The sequence below is a fragment of the Pogona vitticeps genome, chromosome 1 (genome assembly GCF_051106095.1).
Source record: "Pogona vitticeps strain Pit_001003342236 chromosome 1, PviZW2.1, whole genome shotgun sequence".
Classification (NCBI taxonomy): Eukaryota; Metazoa; Chordata; class Lepidosauria; order Squamata; family Agamidae; genus Pogona; species Pogona vitticeps.
The window spans coordinates 220,684,284-220,706,061 of NC_135783.1; the positions used below are offsets into that span (position 1 = coordinate 220,684,284).

Genomic DNA, 21,778 nt, shown 5'->3' on the forward strand with positions numbered 1-21,778 from the left:
TCAAATACTACACAATTTTTGTAGATTATAAAGTCTTTGATAATAGATATTTTTGTGTAATGCTCCCTAACTTTATATGTTGAGATAATTCTAGTAACATCAATTATTTCAGGTATTCTCGAAGGCTTTCATGTCCAGGATCTAATGGTTGTTGTGGGTTTTTTGGGCTCCTTGGCCGTGTTCTGAAGGTTGTTCTTCCTATCGTTTCGCCAGTCTCTGTGGCTGGCATCTGGTGTAGTTTGCTTGGGAAATCCACAAGCACCAGCAGAACTTCAACAAAAAAGAGGAAAGTTTGAAACTCAACAAAACTTGGCTTCCAGCTCTGAAAAATACAGCGTGCAAAAAGTCAATGACCTTGTTAGGGATCACTACAAACAAAAGACCAGCTAATGACACCCATCAATCACAGTGACAGATAATCTCTCCTCCTTATCACAACAGTACACTCACAACAAGACAAACTAATCACCCATCCCCTGAATAGGACAAAAGCCTATCTCACAGCCATAAATACTCCACTCCCAAGCCAACTACACCAGAGCACAGAGTGCTGTCCTCTGAAGATGCCGACCACAGAGACTGGCGAAATGTCAGGAAGAACAACCTTCAGAACACGGCCAAAGAGCCCGAAAAACCCACAACAACCAATTATTTCAGGATTCATCAATTATTAAATACTGTTAGCTCCAGATTTGTCTTTCACTTCATTCACTAACAAGAGACTTTTTTTAAAAAAATATGCTTACAGGTGTAATTATTTTCAAATATTCAAGTCATCAAAAGATTGATACAATATGAAATCTTCCGCATATAGTTGAAATATGGTGGGATCAACATCCCCTCAAAGTTTCTGCCCCGCTGCATGGGAGCCTCGCTCCATATGGACATGCTTCATTCAAAATGGTAAGTAAACAAACTGGCTGCTGGCTGCCTGAGCACATCCCCAACACGTCTCTGGTGTCAGGATCTGGCCCATACCACCCTGGCAACTGCAGGATCAGGATAACCCTATTCATGAATGGCCTGGTGCTTGCAGGCTCAGATTCTGGCCTGAGTAGTACCTGCTGGGCCACTCATGAGGCTCACCTGGAAACCTGGAAGGAAGCCCTATTTAAGGAGTGGTTCTCCCTCCCAGACTTTGCCTCAGGAACAAAGGTCTTTGGTTGTGCGTATTGCTCTTGAGCTCCAGAGTGCCTGTATTCCTGTTCCTCTCTTGGCCCCTCTGCTTTCCTCATGTGTCTCATTCAGGCTCTGTGTTCTCCGCCCTGTGCTCCCGCCTCTGCTTGGTCACGACTAAATGTGCAGTGAGTGCCTTTGGATTTGATACTCTGTGTGGTGGGGCTGGGTCCTGATGAGCCCTTGTTCCTGGTGAGGGGCTGTCTGGGATATCTTGGACTGTGACTTCTGGGCAAGCTCATATGCAAGCAGGTTAGAGAAAACACTGGTTGGGATGAACTTTCAGTAGTCATTGATTTTGTATGGATTAAAAATGCACACTTACTCTCACTCGCTACATACAGACCACATCCCTTCTTTTCCCTGGAGGCTGCTTCTCAGAGAACATGCACTATTTTCCTAGAAGTGAAGCTGCAGTGCTTTGCATATGGGAGAACATGAGACAGCTCATTCAGACAATTAGATTTCTCAGTAGAGCATTGTGCTTTGTCATAACCACATGTTGGTTTGTCCCTATGAAGCTATTTGTAATGTGGCTCATCCATAAATTTTGAAGTTGAACATTTATTTTACATTTTAATGTCTAAGCCAATACTTTGGAGACAGTGTGCTTCCTGGCTGAACACACTAATCTAATGTTATTAGTTTAAAGTGGTGATCAGCATTTGTATAAGCTGTGCTTCAACAGTTGAGATTTTTTTGTTTTATTTTCCTTCCCCCACATTTTTATTTATCTATCTTCCCATCTGTCTATTTGAAGATTCTGTGCTTCTCCACTCCTTTTATGGGTCTTACAGTTTGGAAAGTGAAGGATTGTCCAGCCTCATGTCATAGCCCAGGGAATGCCCAAGTGTCCTTGCAATGCTTTCCTACTCTTCAGGGAGGACCCTTCTATGCCCCAAAATACATTTTCTGTGGTTGTAGAGAAATTCAATCAATGCAACACTTACATGCATGCAATTTATACCCCATCATAAACTGATCTGGCAAATGGCCAAGATAACACAATTGAGGTAGCCTGCTTCTGATAAAAAAACAAAATAAAAGAAAACAGTCTAATTATCTCAACATTTTAATGTATTTTTAATTTTACCTATATTTCATACATGCTCATAATTTCAAATTGTTCAGTGTTCTGATAGGAATAAAGAAAGAAAAAAATGGATGGTTGTTGTGGGTTTTTCGGGCTCTTTGGCTGTGTTCTGAAAGTTGTTCTTCCTAACGTTTCACCAGTCTCTGTGGCCAGCATCTTCAGAGGACAGCAGCGGGGCAGAAACATTAGGAAGAACAACCTTCAGAACACGGCCAAAGAGCCCGAAAAACCCAGAACAACCATTAGATCCCGGCCGTGAAAGCCTTCGCGAATATAAAAAAATGGGTCTTACATCTAGCAAAAAGTTTCAGACCTGGGGTGAGGAAACTTTTTCCAAGGAGGGTTTTTTGACTCATGGGAAAAACCAGTTAGTGGATGGACAGAAGAGAGCCAAAGTGATCCCTTTCTTTCTCCTCCCACCACACAGCTCCCTTAAGGGTTAGGGGGAAAGAAAGGCAGTGCTGAGGTACATGTTATCAGCAAACATTTAAAGATGGGACTGTAAAGAGGAAAGTGTGTGCATCTCTCTCACTGTTACCACTATTTCCTGTTTGTGCTCAGAGTTAAGAAGTTGAGTGGATGACTTCTGCCATTGCAGTGCCATAGGTGGGCCTTCAGTAGACTCGACAGGCTCCTGAATGATTCTTTGGGGTGTGTGCAAGCAACCCGTAGACTGCCATTGTTCCACATACTTTTGCAAAAGGAAGCACTCCCAAGCCAACTACACCAGAGCACAGAGTGCTGTCCTCTGAAGATGCCGGCCACAGAGACTGGTGAAATGTTAGGAAGAAAAACCTTCAAAACACGGCCAAAGAGCCCGAAAAACCCACAACCATTAGATCCCGGCCCTGAAAGCCTTCACAATACATTTTTGTTGTCTTCTTTTCCAACTGTAATTACCCCTTAAAGCATTGGGGGAAGCACTGTACATCACATTCTTGACTTTTCTAATTCTGTGTCTACACTGGTAGTATTAAACTTTCTTCCTTCTTCCTTCCCTTTCTGAAATCAATTCCTGTTTCTTCTTGTTCCTCCATTTCCATTAGAAAGTGAGACTATTACATAGAGGAACCAGTTCTAGGGGCTTCTGTATCCAAATTAAGGCACCTTTTCTCCTGTGCACTCCTAAACCGATTCTCCTCACATCCTCCAGAAACAATTTTGTGTTCTCTTTTGTTTTATTCTTACATTATCTAGACCAGTAACACAAATTTTGTAGCTTCAAGCTTGGCGTTGGGCAGTTGGGCTCTGCCAGTAGAATGTCAAATCGCCTAACTCTCTGCTTGTTGGATGTTAAAAGAACTGTAAGTGTAGCATATAAAAATTATACATGTTATCTTGTCAGAACTTAACAAAAATAAAGAGGGGAAAATGCATTCAATGAAATGCATCCAGTATTTTCAATATTAGGAGAGCCCTTCTAAGAAAATGTGGAAAACATACTTACGCTGGTTTCACAGACTGGAAATGTTTTTCATGAATGTAAGCACCAGCTAGACCTCCTGCTCCCGAATTCAGATACTGTAAGATGGAAGTCAGTATTTAAGTATCTTCTTGGACTTGTGAGAGCAAAATGACCTCTTTTCCCCCCCTCTCTCCAGACAAGCTTTGATATGAATATCATATGATGTGAACCAGCAAGACAGACATTCCTTAAAACACTTTCATCTTTTAAACTCCATAGTATCTTGCAATATTGGCTAACAGCTTGTAAAGTAGCTTCTTGAGTTGCTGTTTGATATTCTTAGAGCTTAACTTTAGAAATTTTCAAAGCTTCAACATATTATAAAGTGTAACACAAAAATCCCCTGCAAAATATATACAAACTGCTGCCTTTAACTCTTAATAGAGATGGGGATAAAGCTTGATGACCCACGAACCATGAATTGCCCCTCCCCAGTGGCACAACAAACCACAAATCAATTTGTTGGTTTGTCAGGTCATTTTTTTTAGACAGTCCCTAGGGCTATTTTTTTAAAGCCCTGGCCCCACAGCCTTCCTATGCTTTGGGGGCATAGGAAGAGTAGGAAAGGGACCCCCCCCCACCCTGATGCCTTTGCAAAGACAGTGAGGGTGGGGGATTGCTTAGATCAGGCTATACTCCTCTTTGTGTCCCCACTGGGGCATAGGAAGAGGAGTACAGGGGTACCCGAGTCATTCCGAAGCCCTGCTGCCTCTGCAAAGGAAGCAGGGCTGGGGGATTATTTGATTCCGCTTTGATCCCTTCCCTCTTCTTCCTATGCCATGTGAGCACAGGAAGAGGAGGAAAGGGGAACCAAGCCATACCCCAGCCCCAGGGGTGGGATTCCCGTTGGGCAGGCTTTAGCAAGCCACCCAAAGAGAAAATCCCTCTTTGCTTATCCTCCCGAGGATCTTCAGGGGCATAAGCAGATAGGGAAGGAAGGGACAAATATAAAAGGGTTATATTCGTTGCTTCATATTCGGCAGGGTCTCTGGACCCCAAGAATGCGAAGCAACAAATATCTGATGAATCAGAGATATCCATTGAATACCCTGATTCATTTTTCTATTCATCCCCATGTCTAACTCTTCACCAACAATTCCACTGGGATTCAGAGCCTATGTAGCATCTACTGAAATTGTTTATTAATATCTTTGCTTGCCCAAAGAGATTCTCACCTTGTAAGAACACCAGCATGCAAAGTCTACTTCCCAGTCATGCAAATGCAATTCCACATTTCCAGCAGCATGAGCTAGATCAAATCCAACAAAGCAACCCTTAGAGACGAAGAAATAATGTTAGGTTTGTTTTGCAAATACAGAATTCATCAGCATTTTTGCATAATTAAATCTGTTTAATTGTATTTTTGTATTTTTCTGTTTATAAGACAACCCAATGTATAAGATGACCCCCCTTTCTAATCCCAAATTAGAAAAAGCAGGGAGCAAAGGGATCCCTTTTTGCTAAGCCCCGTGCCTTAGTGACCACCAGTTTTCCTTGCCTTTTGAGAAGACGCGGAGCTTAGCAAAAAGGAAGAGAGAACGCTTCCCCTTCCTTTTTTTGTAAGCTCTGTGCCTTCTCAAAAGTCAAGGGCACGGAGCTTAGCAAAAAGGAAGGGAAGGCATTTCTCCCCTCCTTTTTGCTAAGCTCTGTGCCTTCTCAAAAGAGAAAAGCCACACAATGATTCCTGTGACTTAGAAATTGTTGAGATGATGAGGTTACATGGATTTTTCTTAGAACCATGAAAATCATGTTTTATGTTTTAGTGAAATATTAGTGCTAACAAGAGTCATTCCAGTTGAAGAAGTGTTTAATTTGTGGGAGAAGACCACCTTAGGAGGATAGTTTAAAAGAGAAGTAAAGTAGCCACTAATGTTCATTAAACAGCAAATTAAGCATGAAATTTGAAGAGAGAGAGTTAAATGAGTAAGATACTCAGGTGTTAAAAAGGGGCCACACTATGCATTACACATAACCCCTCATTATAAAAAGAAATCCCTTACATGCTGATGGTATTCAGTCATGAAAAAAGGAGATTTTCTTGCTTCCTGTAGCTTCCTTTTTTAAAATGGTTGGTCTTCAGGACATAAATGTTTTCTTCAATTGCAAATATGATTTCCCACCTGGAAATGTTTGCCTGAATTGTATCTCTAGAATGTGAACATAAATTAAACTCTAATGATGGGTAATCTGTAATGTAGGTCTTAGCCTCAGCCCACTGATCCCCAGGAGAGGGTCTACAAGGCTGCTGATTTCCTTTCCTTCTCTTAATGAAAATCAAGTCTTCCTGTATTTGACTGGTTTAATGGAAACAACGCTATGTGCTACTGAAGTCATTCAAAAAAGAAGGGACATAAAATGAAATAAATTGGGTCCTGGATCAGGGCTTTTTAATCAGGTTTAAAGTCATGTGGTAGTCATGTGGTTTTTCTGTCATGTTCATCATCTTGCCTCTTTTTAATTTATTGCATCTGGTGTAGCAAAAGAACAGAATGCCACAAGGGAAAACAACAACCACCTTACATCAGATGTTTCCTTGCAGTCAATACGTGCACAGAGAGACAGACATCTCTTCTTTCTTCTTCTCCAGTAGCTCCTTCTCCACTCACTGAGTGTGTGCATGTGCACTCCCCCCTCCCATTGCAAGCCTTTAAGCTCCCCCTCCTCAGTTTGGGCTAGAGAACTTTATTTTTAAGGTACTCCCAACAGTTCCTTTGAAATTGGAGACAGGAGGAAGAGAAGGAAGTCAGGGCTGCTCTTTCACTCTCCATTAGGGCTGAAAGGAAACATCTGTTTTAAGTTTAATGTGGTATTTTGCACTTTTGCTATACCAGATGCAAGTTTGTTTTTTTTTTTTTGGTAAGCCAACAGAGGCATTTACACATGCCAACACTTGCTTACCCTTATAGGCTTACCAGCAACATTTCTCTAAACTGCACAGGTGCAAAGCGCTGTATTGGTGCCACACACCCATAGTTCATATTGCTGCTCATTTCGTTCTGGTCACAACTGAAACTTTGCACACACAGAACAGGGCTTCTGTTCACTGCTGGTGGAAAAATTGAGGGACTGTTGCTTACCAGCCATGGAAAAGTGGCGGTGAGATCAGCCAGTGGGAGCGTACCTTCAAAATTAATGCCAACAGAGGCATTCACATATGAGGAATCAGTTTAAATGAATCGATTCCGTAGCTGAGTTAAAAGAAATGGCCCTCTGGTGGAATAGCAAAGAACCTCTCTGCTTCTCAAAAGAATGTGACACCCTGTTGAATTAAAGTGTACCTCCATGTATGTTGTGTATTCACCCTTTTTTGCATCAATATAAACTATGCTAAACCTTATTTAAATATGGGATTGGGAGTTTTTAAAGTAATGTAACCAGCTTCTGTGTTATTTACTAGACGTTACGCCACAAACACAGAAATGGCAGTTCATGATCCTTGCAGAACCATGTGACACACTACACTAACATAACAGGGTCACTAGCTGAGAGAGGAATTGTATTTTTGCTAGCCACGAAATATTGCTTGAATTGAGAAATTAAGCCTAGAAATGTGTCTACCACCCACCCTCAGCCTGCCAGACCAAGAAGTGCCTCAATATTCTCCCAGGCAATGGATGTTCTGTTTTCCTTTCCAGCCTTGTCTGCAAGGATCTGCATGGTCCGTCTTAAAGTTGTTGGTTTTGTGTTTTTCTGTGTGGGCTTCTCTTCATGAACTGCCTGAACCATGGCAAAAAATAAAACACAAAACCCTGGCTTTTACATCCTAGTTATGTGAGAAAAAAGAGCAGGTTTAGTGTTTGGTGAATCAGTATGCCATGCTTGATGGGTGGGCTTCTCTCAGCTAGCTGGATTAAGTCTTCCCTTACCTAGGCACTTTATTCATGAGAAAGGCATTCTGCACTCCAGAGCTGTTTTGATTATTGTTTGATTAAACAATAATATGACCTTTTGGAATGGCCCAAGGACCTTTCATATATAAGAACTTGAACTTTTAAATTTAAACTATACATAATTTTATGGAGTGCTTCAGGGCATTCTGACACTGATTACAATTAACCTAGTATTCACAAGAATTCACAGATATTATTAGCTGAATAATTTTTTATCCTCAGTTTTGAACTTGTATCCTTCATATTTTGAAAAGTTTTAGAGAGAGGGATTAGATTTTTGGAACAGTTATGCACGTTCTCCTTCTCAATCAATTCCTCTGTATGTCTGATATAGATCAGTTCTAAGTTTTTGTATTTCTCATGCATTCTGAAGGTCTTTCCAACATCTCTCTGTTGTGGGAATAAATCCCTTACAACTAGTAACAAGTGAAGAGTTAGGGGACCAAAAGGTTGCCCAGAAATTTCAGAGTAATATTTCCTCCATTGAGCTTTGCATATATTTTATTTTGAACAATAGATATTTTACTTGTGAAAGACAGAGAAAATATTAGATTCAAGCTGTTTTATTCATAAGAATCGCCACTTGATGGCAGCATTTTTAAACTTAACAATGATACAGAAACAGAATAGTAAAAAACTAAAGTATTGATGAGAGGGGGGAAAATGATGGTATGTATCGTGTATGGACTACAAACTGAAGAATATTCTACATATTTTTAAAAGCCTTTTTAGAAGCAACATGGGAGAACGAACAGCGAGGGCATAAATTCCCAGCTCTTTTATCCCATAATAACACAAAGGCTTTTGGAACTATCGGTTTCTGTCTTTTGCTTCATTTAAATTATTAAACCAATACTTTGGTATATTAAATCTCCTCTAAACTATCCAGCTCTCAGAAAGTAATTGCATTTATAAGTGTGACATGCTAATTCTAATGAAGCTACTAATGAGGCTGTCAGCCTAGATCTTTCTTCCAAAATGAAGGGATGAACTTGCAGGCCTCATCACTTGCCAAATATAACTGGAAATGATGGGTGAAAGCTATCAGAGGGCTGGGCAGAAGGAAGACAGTCATCTACTAATGGTTTGCTGCTTTGGATTCTTAAATTGATGGGCTATGGTGTGATATTTGTATGTTCCTAGGAAAGATTTTTTGTGATGTGAATCACCTTGGGTCCTTTTAAGGGGAAAGCCAGGGTAAAGGTATTTTAAATAAAATAAAATAAATGATTGAATCCTTGGGAGGATTACTTAATGAAGAGCTTAACTATAGTAGGTCCTGGGTGTACCTTCTTATGAATTTAAAGCATGGTAGAACTTCATGATAGTCAGGTAATACAGGTTCCAGTGGCATACAGAACAGTTGGGTTTGAAAACAACGTTCTTTTGTAGAGTAGAGGAAATGCAAAGTGTTCTTTTCATTTCCTCTGTTGGCCTTTCCTGTAACTTACAAAGTCGCCCTGCATTTGTAAAATGAGCTATCACAATTTGTACACCGCAAAGAGAGTTTAGCCACCACTTCAAACACAATACATTTTTTGATGGGAGTTCTTAGGCTGGCCTGTTTTGGAGTAACATTAAGCCATCATTTAGCACTATCCAAATGTGTAAGCCTTGGTGAGAAGCTTACTTTTCCTGTCCCCTCTGGCAATGCATGAAGAGAAGATCCAAAGTTTCCTGCTTTAAATGAGCTTGACATTCTCATTGGCTTTACTAATATTAGGCAGTATCTTGTCCTTTAACAAAACCTAGTTTAAACCAGTTGTGGCAACACTAACCTTTCAAATGTTTGTTTTGCCAGCATAGCTGACAGCAAAGGATTCTTGGAGTTGCAGTCCATACACATTTGGAGGGCTGCAGATGTCCATCATTGTTTAAACTAATCAAAGTCCATTCCTTGCTGTTGGTAGTGAAGTAACAATAAACTGTTCAAGAGAAAGAACCTGTTTTTCCTCTTGGTCATACTGGACATTCTGTACTTCCTTAGTGATTGAGTGCTGAGTCATTAAAATGAAGGATACCCTCTACAGAAAGGAGTATCATGTAAGTTTTATTGTGGAAAAAAATCATGTTGTGCTTAAAAATGGTTCAAGGTTTTTAATTAGTCTCTTGTTTAAAGCTAAAAATGCATTTTGCTTCATCTTTGTATTAAACAGAAGTAACTGAAATATTTCTCAAGAATTTGGAATAACGCAGAACAATAGTTTGAGATTGATAATGACCTTCAGGGAGCAACAGGTGAAAAAAAAAAGATGACGGTATTATAGTGCATTCTGAAAAGGACTTCACAGATTCCCTACTGGGACTGAAGAGGAGAGCAGCACTATCCACACAGTGTTTGCAGGAGCCACACAAAAAATCTATAGCAGATGGACTCCTTGGGAGTACACAGATTGGCACACTAAAAGCAATGATAAGCTTTGCATTTTGGTGGCAAAATGAGTCTAACACTTTTACCTTCTTTGGAGCAATAGGGCTGAATGGGAGCCACTAGCTTCTGTTTTGTTCACCCTAGCTCCTTCCCCTACGTTGATAGTTAAACCATTACTTTCTCTAGGATTCTGGGGGAGGGGGGGAAGGAAGAATCAAGAAAGGATACTTGTCTTAAGGGTCTAAAATAGGACTTGTTTGCGACCCTTCACACAATCTATCAGGCAAAGCACAGCCAAGAACGCACTATCATCTTCTTGATTCTCTTTTAGATAGTACTGTATGTAAACTTCCTTAGGGGGGGCTGGTGCTACATTAATAATAATCATAATGGCAGTGGTTATGATGAGCATGCTGGTTCAGTAAGGGCTCCCTGACAAAACAGGGTAGTTACAAAGTGTCTTGAGGCCCAGAGGATATTGTTCAGACAAATGGAAGATACATTTATTTATTGGGGTGTTGTGTTTACAACTAAAAATCTAGGTCAATAGTGATCTTATGTCACAACTAGCTGATGAGATCGGACCAGAATACATACTAATTCTGACTTACACAATGAAGGCAGAAGAATAGCTTAAGGAGATTTTTCAAGCTCAATTTAGTTCATTTAATATTTAACAGTGAAACTGTCTATGTGTAAAGCTGTTCAGTCTGACAGTAATTGCAACATTGGAGGGGAACTCAGGAAATTGATCTCGCAACTGGAAAAAGGGGAAAAAAATGACAATTGATCACGCATTTGCCACTGGGCTTCTTTGGGGCCTCTTGAAAGACTCAGATGAGAGCTAGAAAAAGACGTAACACACTAAGTAGGCCACAGGAGCAACCCTCCTCAACCTATAACTTTTAAGAACCGGCTATGCATCTATCTCTCAACAGTGTTAAGCCCTGTTCAGCTTTTTTGCATTAGTTCCCCCGCCCCGCCTTTTTAAAAAAATCAAGGTCAATTTGCCTGAGAGCTTTTGTCTGTGTTGTAGCTCTGACTTAAGGATAATGCAAAGGGAGAGGCTCTGCTTTTCCTTTCCTGGATGGTGATAAATTTGGAAGGGCAAGTGTTCTTCATGACAGTCACCACAACCAGCCCACCAAGTCTCAGAGCGCTCATGTTGAGATCTGCCAAGCCTCACAGTTACACCTGACTCTAGAATGAACAATGAGGATGTCCACCGCTCCCGAGGTCATCAGGACACTTTTGCCCTTCAGCGTCTCTCTGACCCCGATACCTGAAGCAATAGCCTTTGATCTTTCTAATGGTAGGGCCAGCCGTGAGAGTCTTTCAACGGAATTCTCCAGGTGTGCCTCAGGTTTCATTGGTTTTGCTTTTCTGGCTATTATGCCAACAGTGGACACACAAGTCTTTTATTATTGTGGAGCAATTGAACAAACATGAGCCAGAGCTCTTCATAGTACATAGTATGGAAAATTATTATGAATGTGGTATGTTAAAAATAAAACCCAGTAAAGATCTGTAGAATATGTTCAGCTCCTAAAATAAGGAACAGTGCTTTTAATCAAATGAGGACGCAACAAAGATTGCTTTGGGGAAGGTTGCAAAAAGGCTTTAAGGATATGAAAGAGAGAGAAAAGGCCTTATGTATTAGACTAGTGCTGTCTAGTCGTGGCACTAGTCTTTAACCCACAGCGTGGTGGCACTGTGGGTTAAACTGCAGAAGCCTCTGTGCTGCAAGGTCAGAAGACCAGCAGTCGTAAGATTGAATCCATGCGACAGAGTGAGCGCCCGTCGCTTGTCCCAGCTCCTGCCAACCTAGCAGTTTGAAAGCATGCAAATACAAGTAGATAAATAGGTACCACCACGGTTGGAAGGTAACAGCATTCCATGTCTAAGTCACACTGGCCATGTGACCACAGAAACTGTCTACGGACAAACGCTGGCTCTACGGTTTGGAAATGGGGATAAGCAGCGCCCCCTAGAGTCGGACATGACTGGACTAAATGTCAAGGGGAACCTTTACCTTTACCCAGTGCTGTCTAAGTCCATACTATTGCACTAGTGTCCAACAGTTGTGATTATGGAAGTTTCTTCCCTTCCTTCTACTCCCTCATCCAGAAACGTATTCCTGAAGGCTGGCTAGTTCTTGAGAATATGCAGGGAGGTTGGGAAAGGGTCACCTCACCCTCTAGGGAAGCAGAATCCCTAGGAGATCTTGGCCACAGAAAGCATGCACTAGTGTTTGCTACAAAAAGGCAAAAAGGCAAAGTAACACATCTATAAGACAGTGAACACTATTCCTAACTTTTCATGACTGCTAGAAAAGTTGCAGCAAAACTAGCCTTTTGCAGTCTTCAGTATTTCTGCCATGTGCCAATGATAAAAGTGCAGTTTAGATCTCTGGTCACAAATCAATTGATAAGTTCTAATGGAGACATGGTAGTCTAGCCTTCTTTCCAAGTGCGGCTTTCATTTCAAGTACATTTTTATATATAATGGGATATTTCCATATTCTTCTTTTGATGACATCAGGAGTCTTTTAAACATTAGATTATATAATGACTCATCTAAGTGAACATCAATCTTCTTTTAAACCTGGCACGGAGACAAGCGAATATGTGACTGTGGATATTGCTTTAAATAAATAGGACTTGCAAGTGTGCTAAGTTGCTGTTGTATGGTCCTGATACATAGAACCTTTTGATACATTGGACCTTTTGTCTGCAAAGTTATACAGTTGTTAACTGCTACACTAAATTTCCTCTCAGTTATGATAACATCTAAATTGCCTTGCTACGAAAAAATCTTGCTAGATTTGTGATATACTTTTAAAAACAGTCTCCTCAAAAGAGAAAATATTTAATCTACCTTGTTTTATACCACATACTTAGGTGATTCAATCCCTCAGGAAAAAAAGTTTCCAGAGAATACAGATTCTCTCCTCTACACCATGAAGGGGAATTAATACTTGCACAAAAATGTTTCCAAAAAAATGAAGATGTGTTCTTGAAGGCTGTTGATTGTTGTGTCTTTTTCGGGCTGTTTGAACATGTTCTGGAGTGGTAAGTTCTTACTCTGTTTTCCTCAGAAGAGGAAAAAGTAAGGATGTATTTGGTCCCAGTGAATCACTGTCCAGCAAAGCTATTTCTTAGGGGGAATTTAATGAAGAACACCTTAATTCAAAGTACATAACATGGTTGCACTAGGATAAAAAAAATACTACTGTGCTGTTATAATAGGTAATCAATTACCTCATAAATATCAAAGAAGCTCATTACAAAATAGAACAGAGGTGTTGTTGTTTAGTTGTTAAGTCATGTCCGACTCTTCGTGACCCCATGGACCAGAGCACGCCAGGCCCTCCTGTCTTCCACTGCCTCCTGGAGTTGGATCGAATTCATGTTGATCGCTTCGATGACACTGTCCAACCATCTCGTCCTCTGTCGTCCCCTTCTCCTCTTGCCTTCACACGTTCCCAACATCAGGGTCTTTTCCAGGGAGTCTTCTCTTTTCATGAGATGGCCAAAGTATTGGAGCCTCAGCTTCAGGATCTGTCCTTCCAGTGAGCACTCAGTTGATTTCCTTCAAAATGGATAGGTTTGTTCTCCTTGCAGTCCAGGGGTCTCTCAAGAGTCTCCTCCAGCACCACAATTCAAAAGCAGCAATTCTTTGGCGGTCAGCGTTCTTTATGGTCTAGCTCTCACTTCCATACATCGCTACTGGAAAAACCATAGCTTTGACTATGCGGAACTTTGTCGGCAAGATGATGTCTTTGCTTTTTAAGATGCTGTCTAGGTTTGTCATCACTTTCCTCCCAAGAAGCAGGTGTCTTTTAATTTTGTGGCTGCTGTCACCATCTGCAGTGATCATGAAGCCCAGGAAAGTCAAATCTGTTACTGCCTCCATATCTTCCCCTTCTATTTCCCAGGAGGTGATGGGACCAGTGGCCATGATCTTAGGGTTTTTTTTTGTATGTTGAGCTTCAGACCATTTTTTGTGCTCTCCTCTTTCACCCTCATTAAGAGGTTCTTTAATTCCTCCTCACTTTCTGCCATCAGAGTGCATATCTTTCAGCAACCTTAATTCCAGTTTAGGATTCATTTAGTCCGGCCTTTTGCATGATGTATTCGGTATATAAGTTAAATAAGCAGGGAGACAATATACAGCCTTGTCGTACTCCTTTCCCAATTTTGAACCAATCAGTTGGTCCATATCCAGTTCTAATTGTTGCTTCCTGTCCCACATATAGATTACTAAGGAGATAGATAAAGTGGTCAGGTACTCCCATTTCTTTAAGAACTTGCCATAGTTTGCTGTGGTCCACACAGTCAAAGGCTTTTGCATAGGCAATGAAGCAGAAGTAGATGTTTTTCCGGAACTCTCTGGCTTTCTCCGTAATCCAGCGCATGTCAGCAATTTGGCCTCTAACAAAGAGGTACATAAGCTAAATTTTACTTGAAGTGGGATAAATTACTGAAAATATACATTTACTGTATGATTGGAGGCTATGAGGTTCCTAATGTCCAGGTCACAATTTCAGGGCCTACACAATTATAATGCTGTCGATTTTCACTTCAAGAAATGATAGGCAAATTTTGCTAGGAGGAGGAGGAAGAAAGAGAGAGAGAGGAGGGAGAATTTGAAGACTTGGGGAAGAAAAGTTTTCCAAATGTTCTGTTGCTAGGTAACCTTGACAATGTGGTGAGGGTGTTCCTTGTCTGGGGTTGCATAGACAAAAGGCACAGCAACTGGGAAGGCTGACTTTAATGTATACATATTCATTCAAGCTACATGCATCTTGTCTATAGCCACCACATAACTGGAATGGAAAACATCCTCCCAGAAATCTGGGGGTTCAACATCTTCCCATACTGTCTATGATCTTCTCCCTTCCTTCTGTCTCTTCTGCTGAAAATGTTTCTCATTTTTACTCAGACTCATCCTGGCAGATGTCACTGAATGAGTTTGGAAAGACAGGAGTGTAGCTTTGAGAAGGAGATTAAGAGGAACCCACTCTCTACGTGGACTTTGCAGATACCTGGCTGCTATCCTTTTCCTTGATTACCAAGGAAAGTTGCATGAAATGGCTGCCTTCAGAACACAAACAGAAATAAAACTATTTCTCTTTGTACATACAGACATGCACAGAATAAAACACAAAAGAAGGCCGTACTAGTAGGAAATGGACTTCCAGAAACTGCTTTAAGGCAGTGGGCAGGACAGTGGTAGGCCACCATTTCTAAGGCTGTATTCCCTTTGGCTCTATCTGCCAGAGAATAAATGTCAATAGTACACCCTACAGTGGTGTCCAACCTTGGCCCTCCAGATGTTCTTGGACTCCAACTCCCAGAAATCCTGGCCAGCAGAGGTGGTGATGAAGGCTTCTCGGAACTGTTGTCTAAGACCATCTGGAGGGCCAAGGTTGGACACCACTATAGGACCTAACAAGAGCAGTGAAGGGGCCAGAGCCATAGTAAGTGAGCTCACCTTCCATCCCCCCCTCTGTTTACACCACTTTCCCACTCAATGGTTTTAAAGAGGCACTGTTTTACAAACAAAATCACTACTTTAAGTGCAACCCTTGTTGAGCAATAGCAATATTTACAGGGAAGCTTGTTTACTGTTTAGCATCACTAGCATGTCCAGTGTGGACCTCTTTCTTTCCACTATTTTTTTAAAATCATGTCTGGTTAGATAAGGCCTATTCAATAAAAGATATGCCTCCTGGAATTCTGTTGACCTCTTGATAAGAAAACCTAATTGACAATTGTTCTTTCTCATTCCTGAGGTTAAAAAGAATCCCTGAGATATGTCTGCAGAATCTATCTTTTTAGTAAATTCCCTGAGGTTGAGTTGGCGAAAATGAGTTACCTCATGGAGGTGATACACTCAGTAATCTGCCTGTCTCCTGTTAAATGGCTGAGCGGAATAAGAATAGTGTCAGCACCGCCAGGAGCTCACTTGCTTCTCCTGACAGAAGGCAAGAATACAGCAGTACCAGGGGATAGAGAGCAGCTGTATCCCAGGCACAGAGTCATTTGCTGATGAAATATACCAATTCCTCCTCTTAACTTGAGGCAAATTAAGCAAAGACTTGCTCGACAACAAGCAATGTACTGAAGCACAAACAAGTCCAATGGGTTCAGTGGATCGGACTGTGCTGAACTGAACTGGCTTTGCAGTTGTACTGATCACCACGCCTCTCATCCTGAAAAAGGGAACTTGTAGAAAAACAAGGCAGCCCAGATGTGTGTGATGATGTTGTAAGATTAGTTTCTCAGTGCAGAGCAGAATCAGCAGTTCGGGTTTGGATGGCGGGGGGAAAGGAGTTGTTGGGTACTTCTCCAAGCAGCTCCAAGCCTCACTCTTCCTCACTTCGGTGACAGTAGTCTTACATAGGATCTCTGTGAAAGGGACAATGTGAATACCTTCCCCCTTGACATCTTTCTCACTCCCTCACATCCTCACTCTGTGCGTGCACACACGCATGCATGTGTGTGCAGATGCTCTTCACATTTGCAGTGTCTGGGTCTCCCCACACAATTCAGAAGCACACACAGAGGTTGAAATATTAGCTTATCCCCACAGTAGCTACTACTCAGCATAATACAGATCCTTATGTTCCATAGCCACTGGAAAGCCCTACTTTGTGTCATCATGCACCACCCAGACATTTTCAAGTCTATTTCTGCATCAGAGAGCCTAGCGAAAACAAAAACAACACTTCTGTGTTTCAGTGTCAGTGTTTGTTAGTTAAATGGTTCTCCTTGGTAGATGAAATTTCTCATATGCCTCTAATGGCTAACTTTGAACTACCAATAATCTCCATGGGATTAAGGGAGTGATTACCCCCATACACACCAATCCAGAATTAATAGTTGGTTTATGTGATTGGTTGGGTGATTCCTTAAGGTGTGGTGACAAACCATGCCTTCAACTTTGCATGGTACATTCAACAGCACTAAAGAAGTGTGAATGCAGTCAATTTTAGAGAGCTTTTGGTCAAAACTTGCTAGATATTAAAGGCAAGAAAACATTCAGGTCACTGGAGAGAAGCTCATGCGTCAAGTGAGTGGAACTCTAGGACTTTCCACCTTCATTAATTATGTAGAATATGTCAACTTAAACGATGCTGTTTGATTTCTTGTTTGTTTTATGTATTTCCATCTCACTCTGTTTGACAGATTTCAGTGTAAAATATAGTCACTCTTAAGGACTATGCTATGCCGTAATAAAAAACCATGATACTTTTGACTTATTCCTCGTGGTGAAGTGGTTAAACTGTACTGTAGCCAAAACTGTGCTCATGGCCTGGGGTTCAATCCCAGGTAGCCGGCTCAAGGTTGACTCAGCCTTTCAGCCTTCCAAGGTTGGTAAAATGAACACCCATTTGCTTGGGATGTGTGTGTGTGTGTGTGTGTGTGTGTGTGTGTGTGTGTGTGCGCGTGCGCGTGTGCGTGTGCGTGCACAATATGTAGCCTGCATATCCAGAGAGTGCTTTAAGCACTATGGGACACTATATGCAGCATGCTTTGCTTTTGCTTTTATTCCATGCTCTCCTCTTCCAGGACTCAAATAAGACATGACATTCATATGGGAGACATTTGAGTCATGTAAATCACTTAGTTTACATTATATTCCTTATGTTGGGCTACCTAATTGCATCTTCCCTTTGCCACAAATGAAAACATGGATGCTGCTCATTTGTCATGAGATAGATAACCTGGAAATGTGTGTATTAAGAGAAGTATTTGGTAGGAAGCATAGCAGATCTATGGTCAAACATTTAGGAATCTCACTCTTTAATGGGCTTGAGTTTCAACTGCATGATAACTGAATTTCCAGTTTGGTCGAGGCCTTCCTGTACATACTGTTTAATACAATGCTTAATCCAGTTTGTCTGTCTGTCTTAATGGAATTAGGACATCTGTATAGCCAGATAATTTTCTATTCACTCTTGTTTAATTGGGGTGGTTGTTCAGTTGACCATTGTAAGTTGAACAGATACACATTACATTAATGGAATCATTCCCTCCCCTTTTGCTTGAGTTTTAAGGGTATTTTGCTTTTCTAGGGATATTTAAAAAAATTAATTGCAACCTGAATTTTCGCAGATCTGTTATCCCCACCTGTCCCTTCCTCTCAAACAAACATGGATCCAATGGAAGCAGGTGCAAGTAGAACTCCCCCAGACATGAGCTGTTCATCTGAGTATGGTGCAAAGTTGCTTCTGCCTGACTATGTGAAGGGGGGGGTGACAAAATGGGTTTTTTATCCTCAGCACAGCAGCCCCTCACTCTCTGCACCATGACTGGCAAGATCAATATGACACATTGCCTTCTCATTTAAAGGTAAAGTATGTTTGAGAGAGATAGTGGCTGCAAACTCTACTTCAAACCCTGTTCTTCATGCTAGGAAGCAAGAAAACACCCACCTTCACAAAACTGAAAATTCCACTACTAAATAAGCCAGCATCAAGGAAGGGAAACAGACAAGGGGTGGAGACAAGGTAGACGGATTCCAAACTGACTACATTGTGGAATCTTGGGGTGAATAAATCTGGATCAATGCAGGAAAAAGACCACAATTCCAACACAAATCTATTCAAAGCTACAGCTTGTTTGGATGTGCCTTACAATCTCCCCCAATTCCCTGTCTAAATCCCTCCTCCCAATTTTATGCCTTCAACTGACATATCTAAAAAATGACATTTTTAAAGTGCTTTAAAGCAGCATCGGTATTATTTAAGAGACTGATTGTTGTATGTCAAAGTCAAACCAACACAATTCTTCCCTAGCATGTCAATCTAAATTAGCAATGAACTGAACTTGAAGAATATGAGGGTTTCTGAGGGTTTTTTATTTTATTTTTTAACATGGGGTAGAAGAGTAGGATTCTTTTTAGTGTGATCTAAGTAATACTGAAGCAGCAATACCTTCTCATGACCAGCCTTGGTGATTCTTGGGATATCAAACAGCTGTCCTGTGTAATATTGCACGCCACTGAACAGAATTACAGCAACAGAGTCCCCTTCCTTTTCAATTATCGCAAGGATATCTTCCATTCTCAAGGTTTCTTCCCCCTGAAATAAAGTTAAGCACATACTTTAGATCAACCCTGACAGTAACAAAACTGTCAGTTCTTGTTTCATAATCTATTTTTTTTATGACATGCCTTGCTGAATGCAGTAAGGGATCAAAAGCAAATCCTTAACATGGCAGTAATCTACAAAAGTAAAAGCTCTGGAATAACCTTTGAATCAGTGAATAATCATTAGTAACATAGCTTCAAGGTGGTAATTTAAAAAAAAAATAAAAGGTTGTTCACTTTGCTTCATTATATGCTTTTCTTGCCTGAACGCTTCCAGGCTGCCTTAACTGGTTGGGTTTTAAAAAATCCAGTACGTGGAGATAGAAAAACCTAGCACTGTAGTAAATCTTTCTAGGAAATTGGTGGTCGACATTGTTACTAATGATATATCACTGGTAGAATGTTCAAGCAGTTCATCTAAGAGTAGACATATCAGATTGAGAATGGAAATTTTGTTTATGCATACCCTGGGTGTGCTATATATTTATCTTTGACTCTTATTCATTCATTCACAGATTATTACTTGTCTAACTCAGTGTAGCAATGGACACTAGCTTTGATAGTTTTAAAAATTCATGGTCTATCAAAGTCTATCAGTGGTTATTACTTAGGGTAAATATATGGAATCTCAGATCCATTTAGAACTATTGCCTAGCAGCCATCACATTGATACTGTGAGAAATGACACTCCTCACCTTGGACATTCACACATCTGTGAGGCTTACAAGCAGGTTTCAGAAGAACAAGGTGGGCACAAAACTATAGGCTCATTTTCATACATGAATGCTTAAAATGTGTGCAATTGAAAGAGTATGTAGAAACATGCTTTATCCAATGCGACAAAACGTATAAAGTGTGTGAAGTGTGTAAATGGATACATCAGATAAAATGTATATAGAAATGTAGAAGTTAGTAAAAATGCACAAACATTTGTATACATTTCAGATCATGAATCAAAAACAAATATTGCAATTTGAGGCAAGACAAGGACAGGGGGAAAAAATGCAATTATGTTGAGATTGACAGATTTTAATATCTTTCTTTGGATCTCAGTGGAGACAACTAATGTAGGGCACTGCAGGAAACAGATTCTGATGAAGAGGAACTTTTAGTCTGATTAACAAGAGTTCTTCTTGGATTGATCTGTGTGTTTAGTCTGAAGGGTCTTCTGTGTTATGAGGTGTTATGAAATATTGTTGATCGCTTGCGTTGGCTGATGAGGAAGTCTACTGTTAAAATGGGAACCTCTGCCTTAGACAACCAACCTAGCTACTATACCTCAATTTCTTGTCCCCAATCTGCAAAATTGTATTTTATTATTTATTTATTTAATTAATTTATATCCCACCCATCTAGATCGAAGTCTACTCTGGGCGGCTAACAACATACAAAAATAATAAAATAAAATAAACAATAATATTTAAACCATAGGATAACAATAAATTAAGTATTGACAGGAGGGAAGGCCTGCCTAAAGAGCCAGGTCTTGAGTTGGCTCTTAAAAACACTCAGTGAGGGAGCCAGACAAATTTCAGGGGGCGGAGATTGTTCCAGAGGTGAGGGGCCACTGCCAACAAGGCCCACTTTCTTGTTCTTTCTCTTTGGGCCTCCCTCGGCGTTAGGCCCCTCAGCCACCCATCCTGGCTAGAACGAGTGAGTCGGGTAGATCTAGGTGGGAAGAGGTATTCCGCTAGATACTGAGGTCCTAAACCATTTAGGGCTTTATATGTCATAATTAGTACTTTGAAATCAATGCAGAAATGAATGGGCAGACAATGCAGGGCAGCCAGAGTAGGGGAGATATGTTGGTGTTTTCCCACCCCAGTCATCCCCCGAAAACAGACGGAGTTCCCCAAACCACTGACATCAGGGCCACCCACCCTCAGGACTTCCATTTTCTCTGGGTTCAGCTTCAGACCATTCACCTGCATCCACCCCAGTACGTCCTCCAGACAGCGCTGAAGGGACAAAATGGCATCCACTGTTGTTGGAGAAAAGGAGCTGTAGAGCTGGGTGTCATAAGTGTACTGATGAAACGAAGCCCACAACCCCTGATGACCTGACCCAGTGGCTTCATATAGATGTTAAACAGGATTGGGGAGATAATCGAGCCCTGCAGGGCCCCACAATTAAGATTCCATGGAGCTGATACACTCTCCCCAAGCTGTGCTCTGTGGGAACAGTCCTCCAAGAAGAATTGGAGCCAGGCTAGCACCAGACCACCTATTCCCAGCTCAGAGAGCCTCCCCAGGAGGATACCGTGGTCAATGGTATTGAAGGCAGCTGAGATATCGAGAAGGACCAACAAAGATATTTTGCCCCTGTCCGTCTCCCTCAGCAGGTCATCAGTGTGACCAGTGCCGTTTCCATACCATGGCACGGTCTGAAGCCTGACTGAAATGGATCCAGGGTGTTGGTTTCATCCAAAAGGGCCTGGAGCTGGTCAGCTACCACCCTCTCCACCACTTTGCCGAGGAAAGAAACATTGGCGATGGGCCTATAATTGCCAATGTCATCTGCCGCCAAACTTGGTTTCTTCCTAATGGGACTAATGAGTGTCTCCTTGAGGAGAGACCCATTAATTATTACAGTGGCCCATTTAGTTGTTATAGGCCTGGCTGCTTTGATAAGCCAGGCCAGACAAGGGTCAAGGGAGGAGGTGGTGGCATGACAGAGGTCAAACG

The 21,778-nt window shown here is 41.2% G+C and overlaps 1 protein-coding gene across 3 annotated transcripts in view; it reads right to left on the bottom strand.

Moving 5' to 3' along the window:
- KYNU (kynureninase) overlaps positions 1–21,778 on the bottom strand; it is a 139,134-nt gene that overhangs the window by 48,239 nt on the left and 69,117 nt on the right. For all 3 annotated transcript variants that reach the window (XM_020784232.3, XM_072983830.2, XM_072983844.2), the window contains exons 8-10: positions 18,940–19,086; positions 4,910–5,008; positions 3,717–3,790 (exon numbers count right to left, since the gene is read on the bottom strand). In XM_020784232.3, coding sequence (XP_020639891.2) covers positions 3,717–3,790; positions 4,910–5,008; positions 18,940–19,086 — 320 coding nt within the window. The remainder of the gene's footprint in view (positions 1–3,716; positions 3,791–4,909; positions 5,009–18,939; positions 19,087–21,778) is intronic.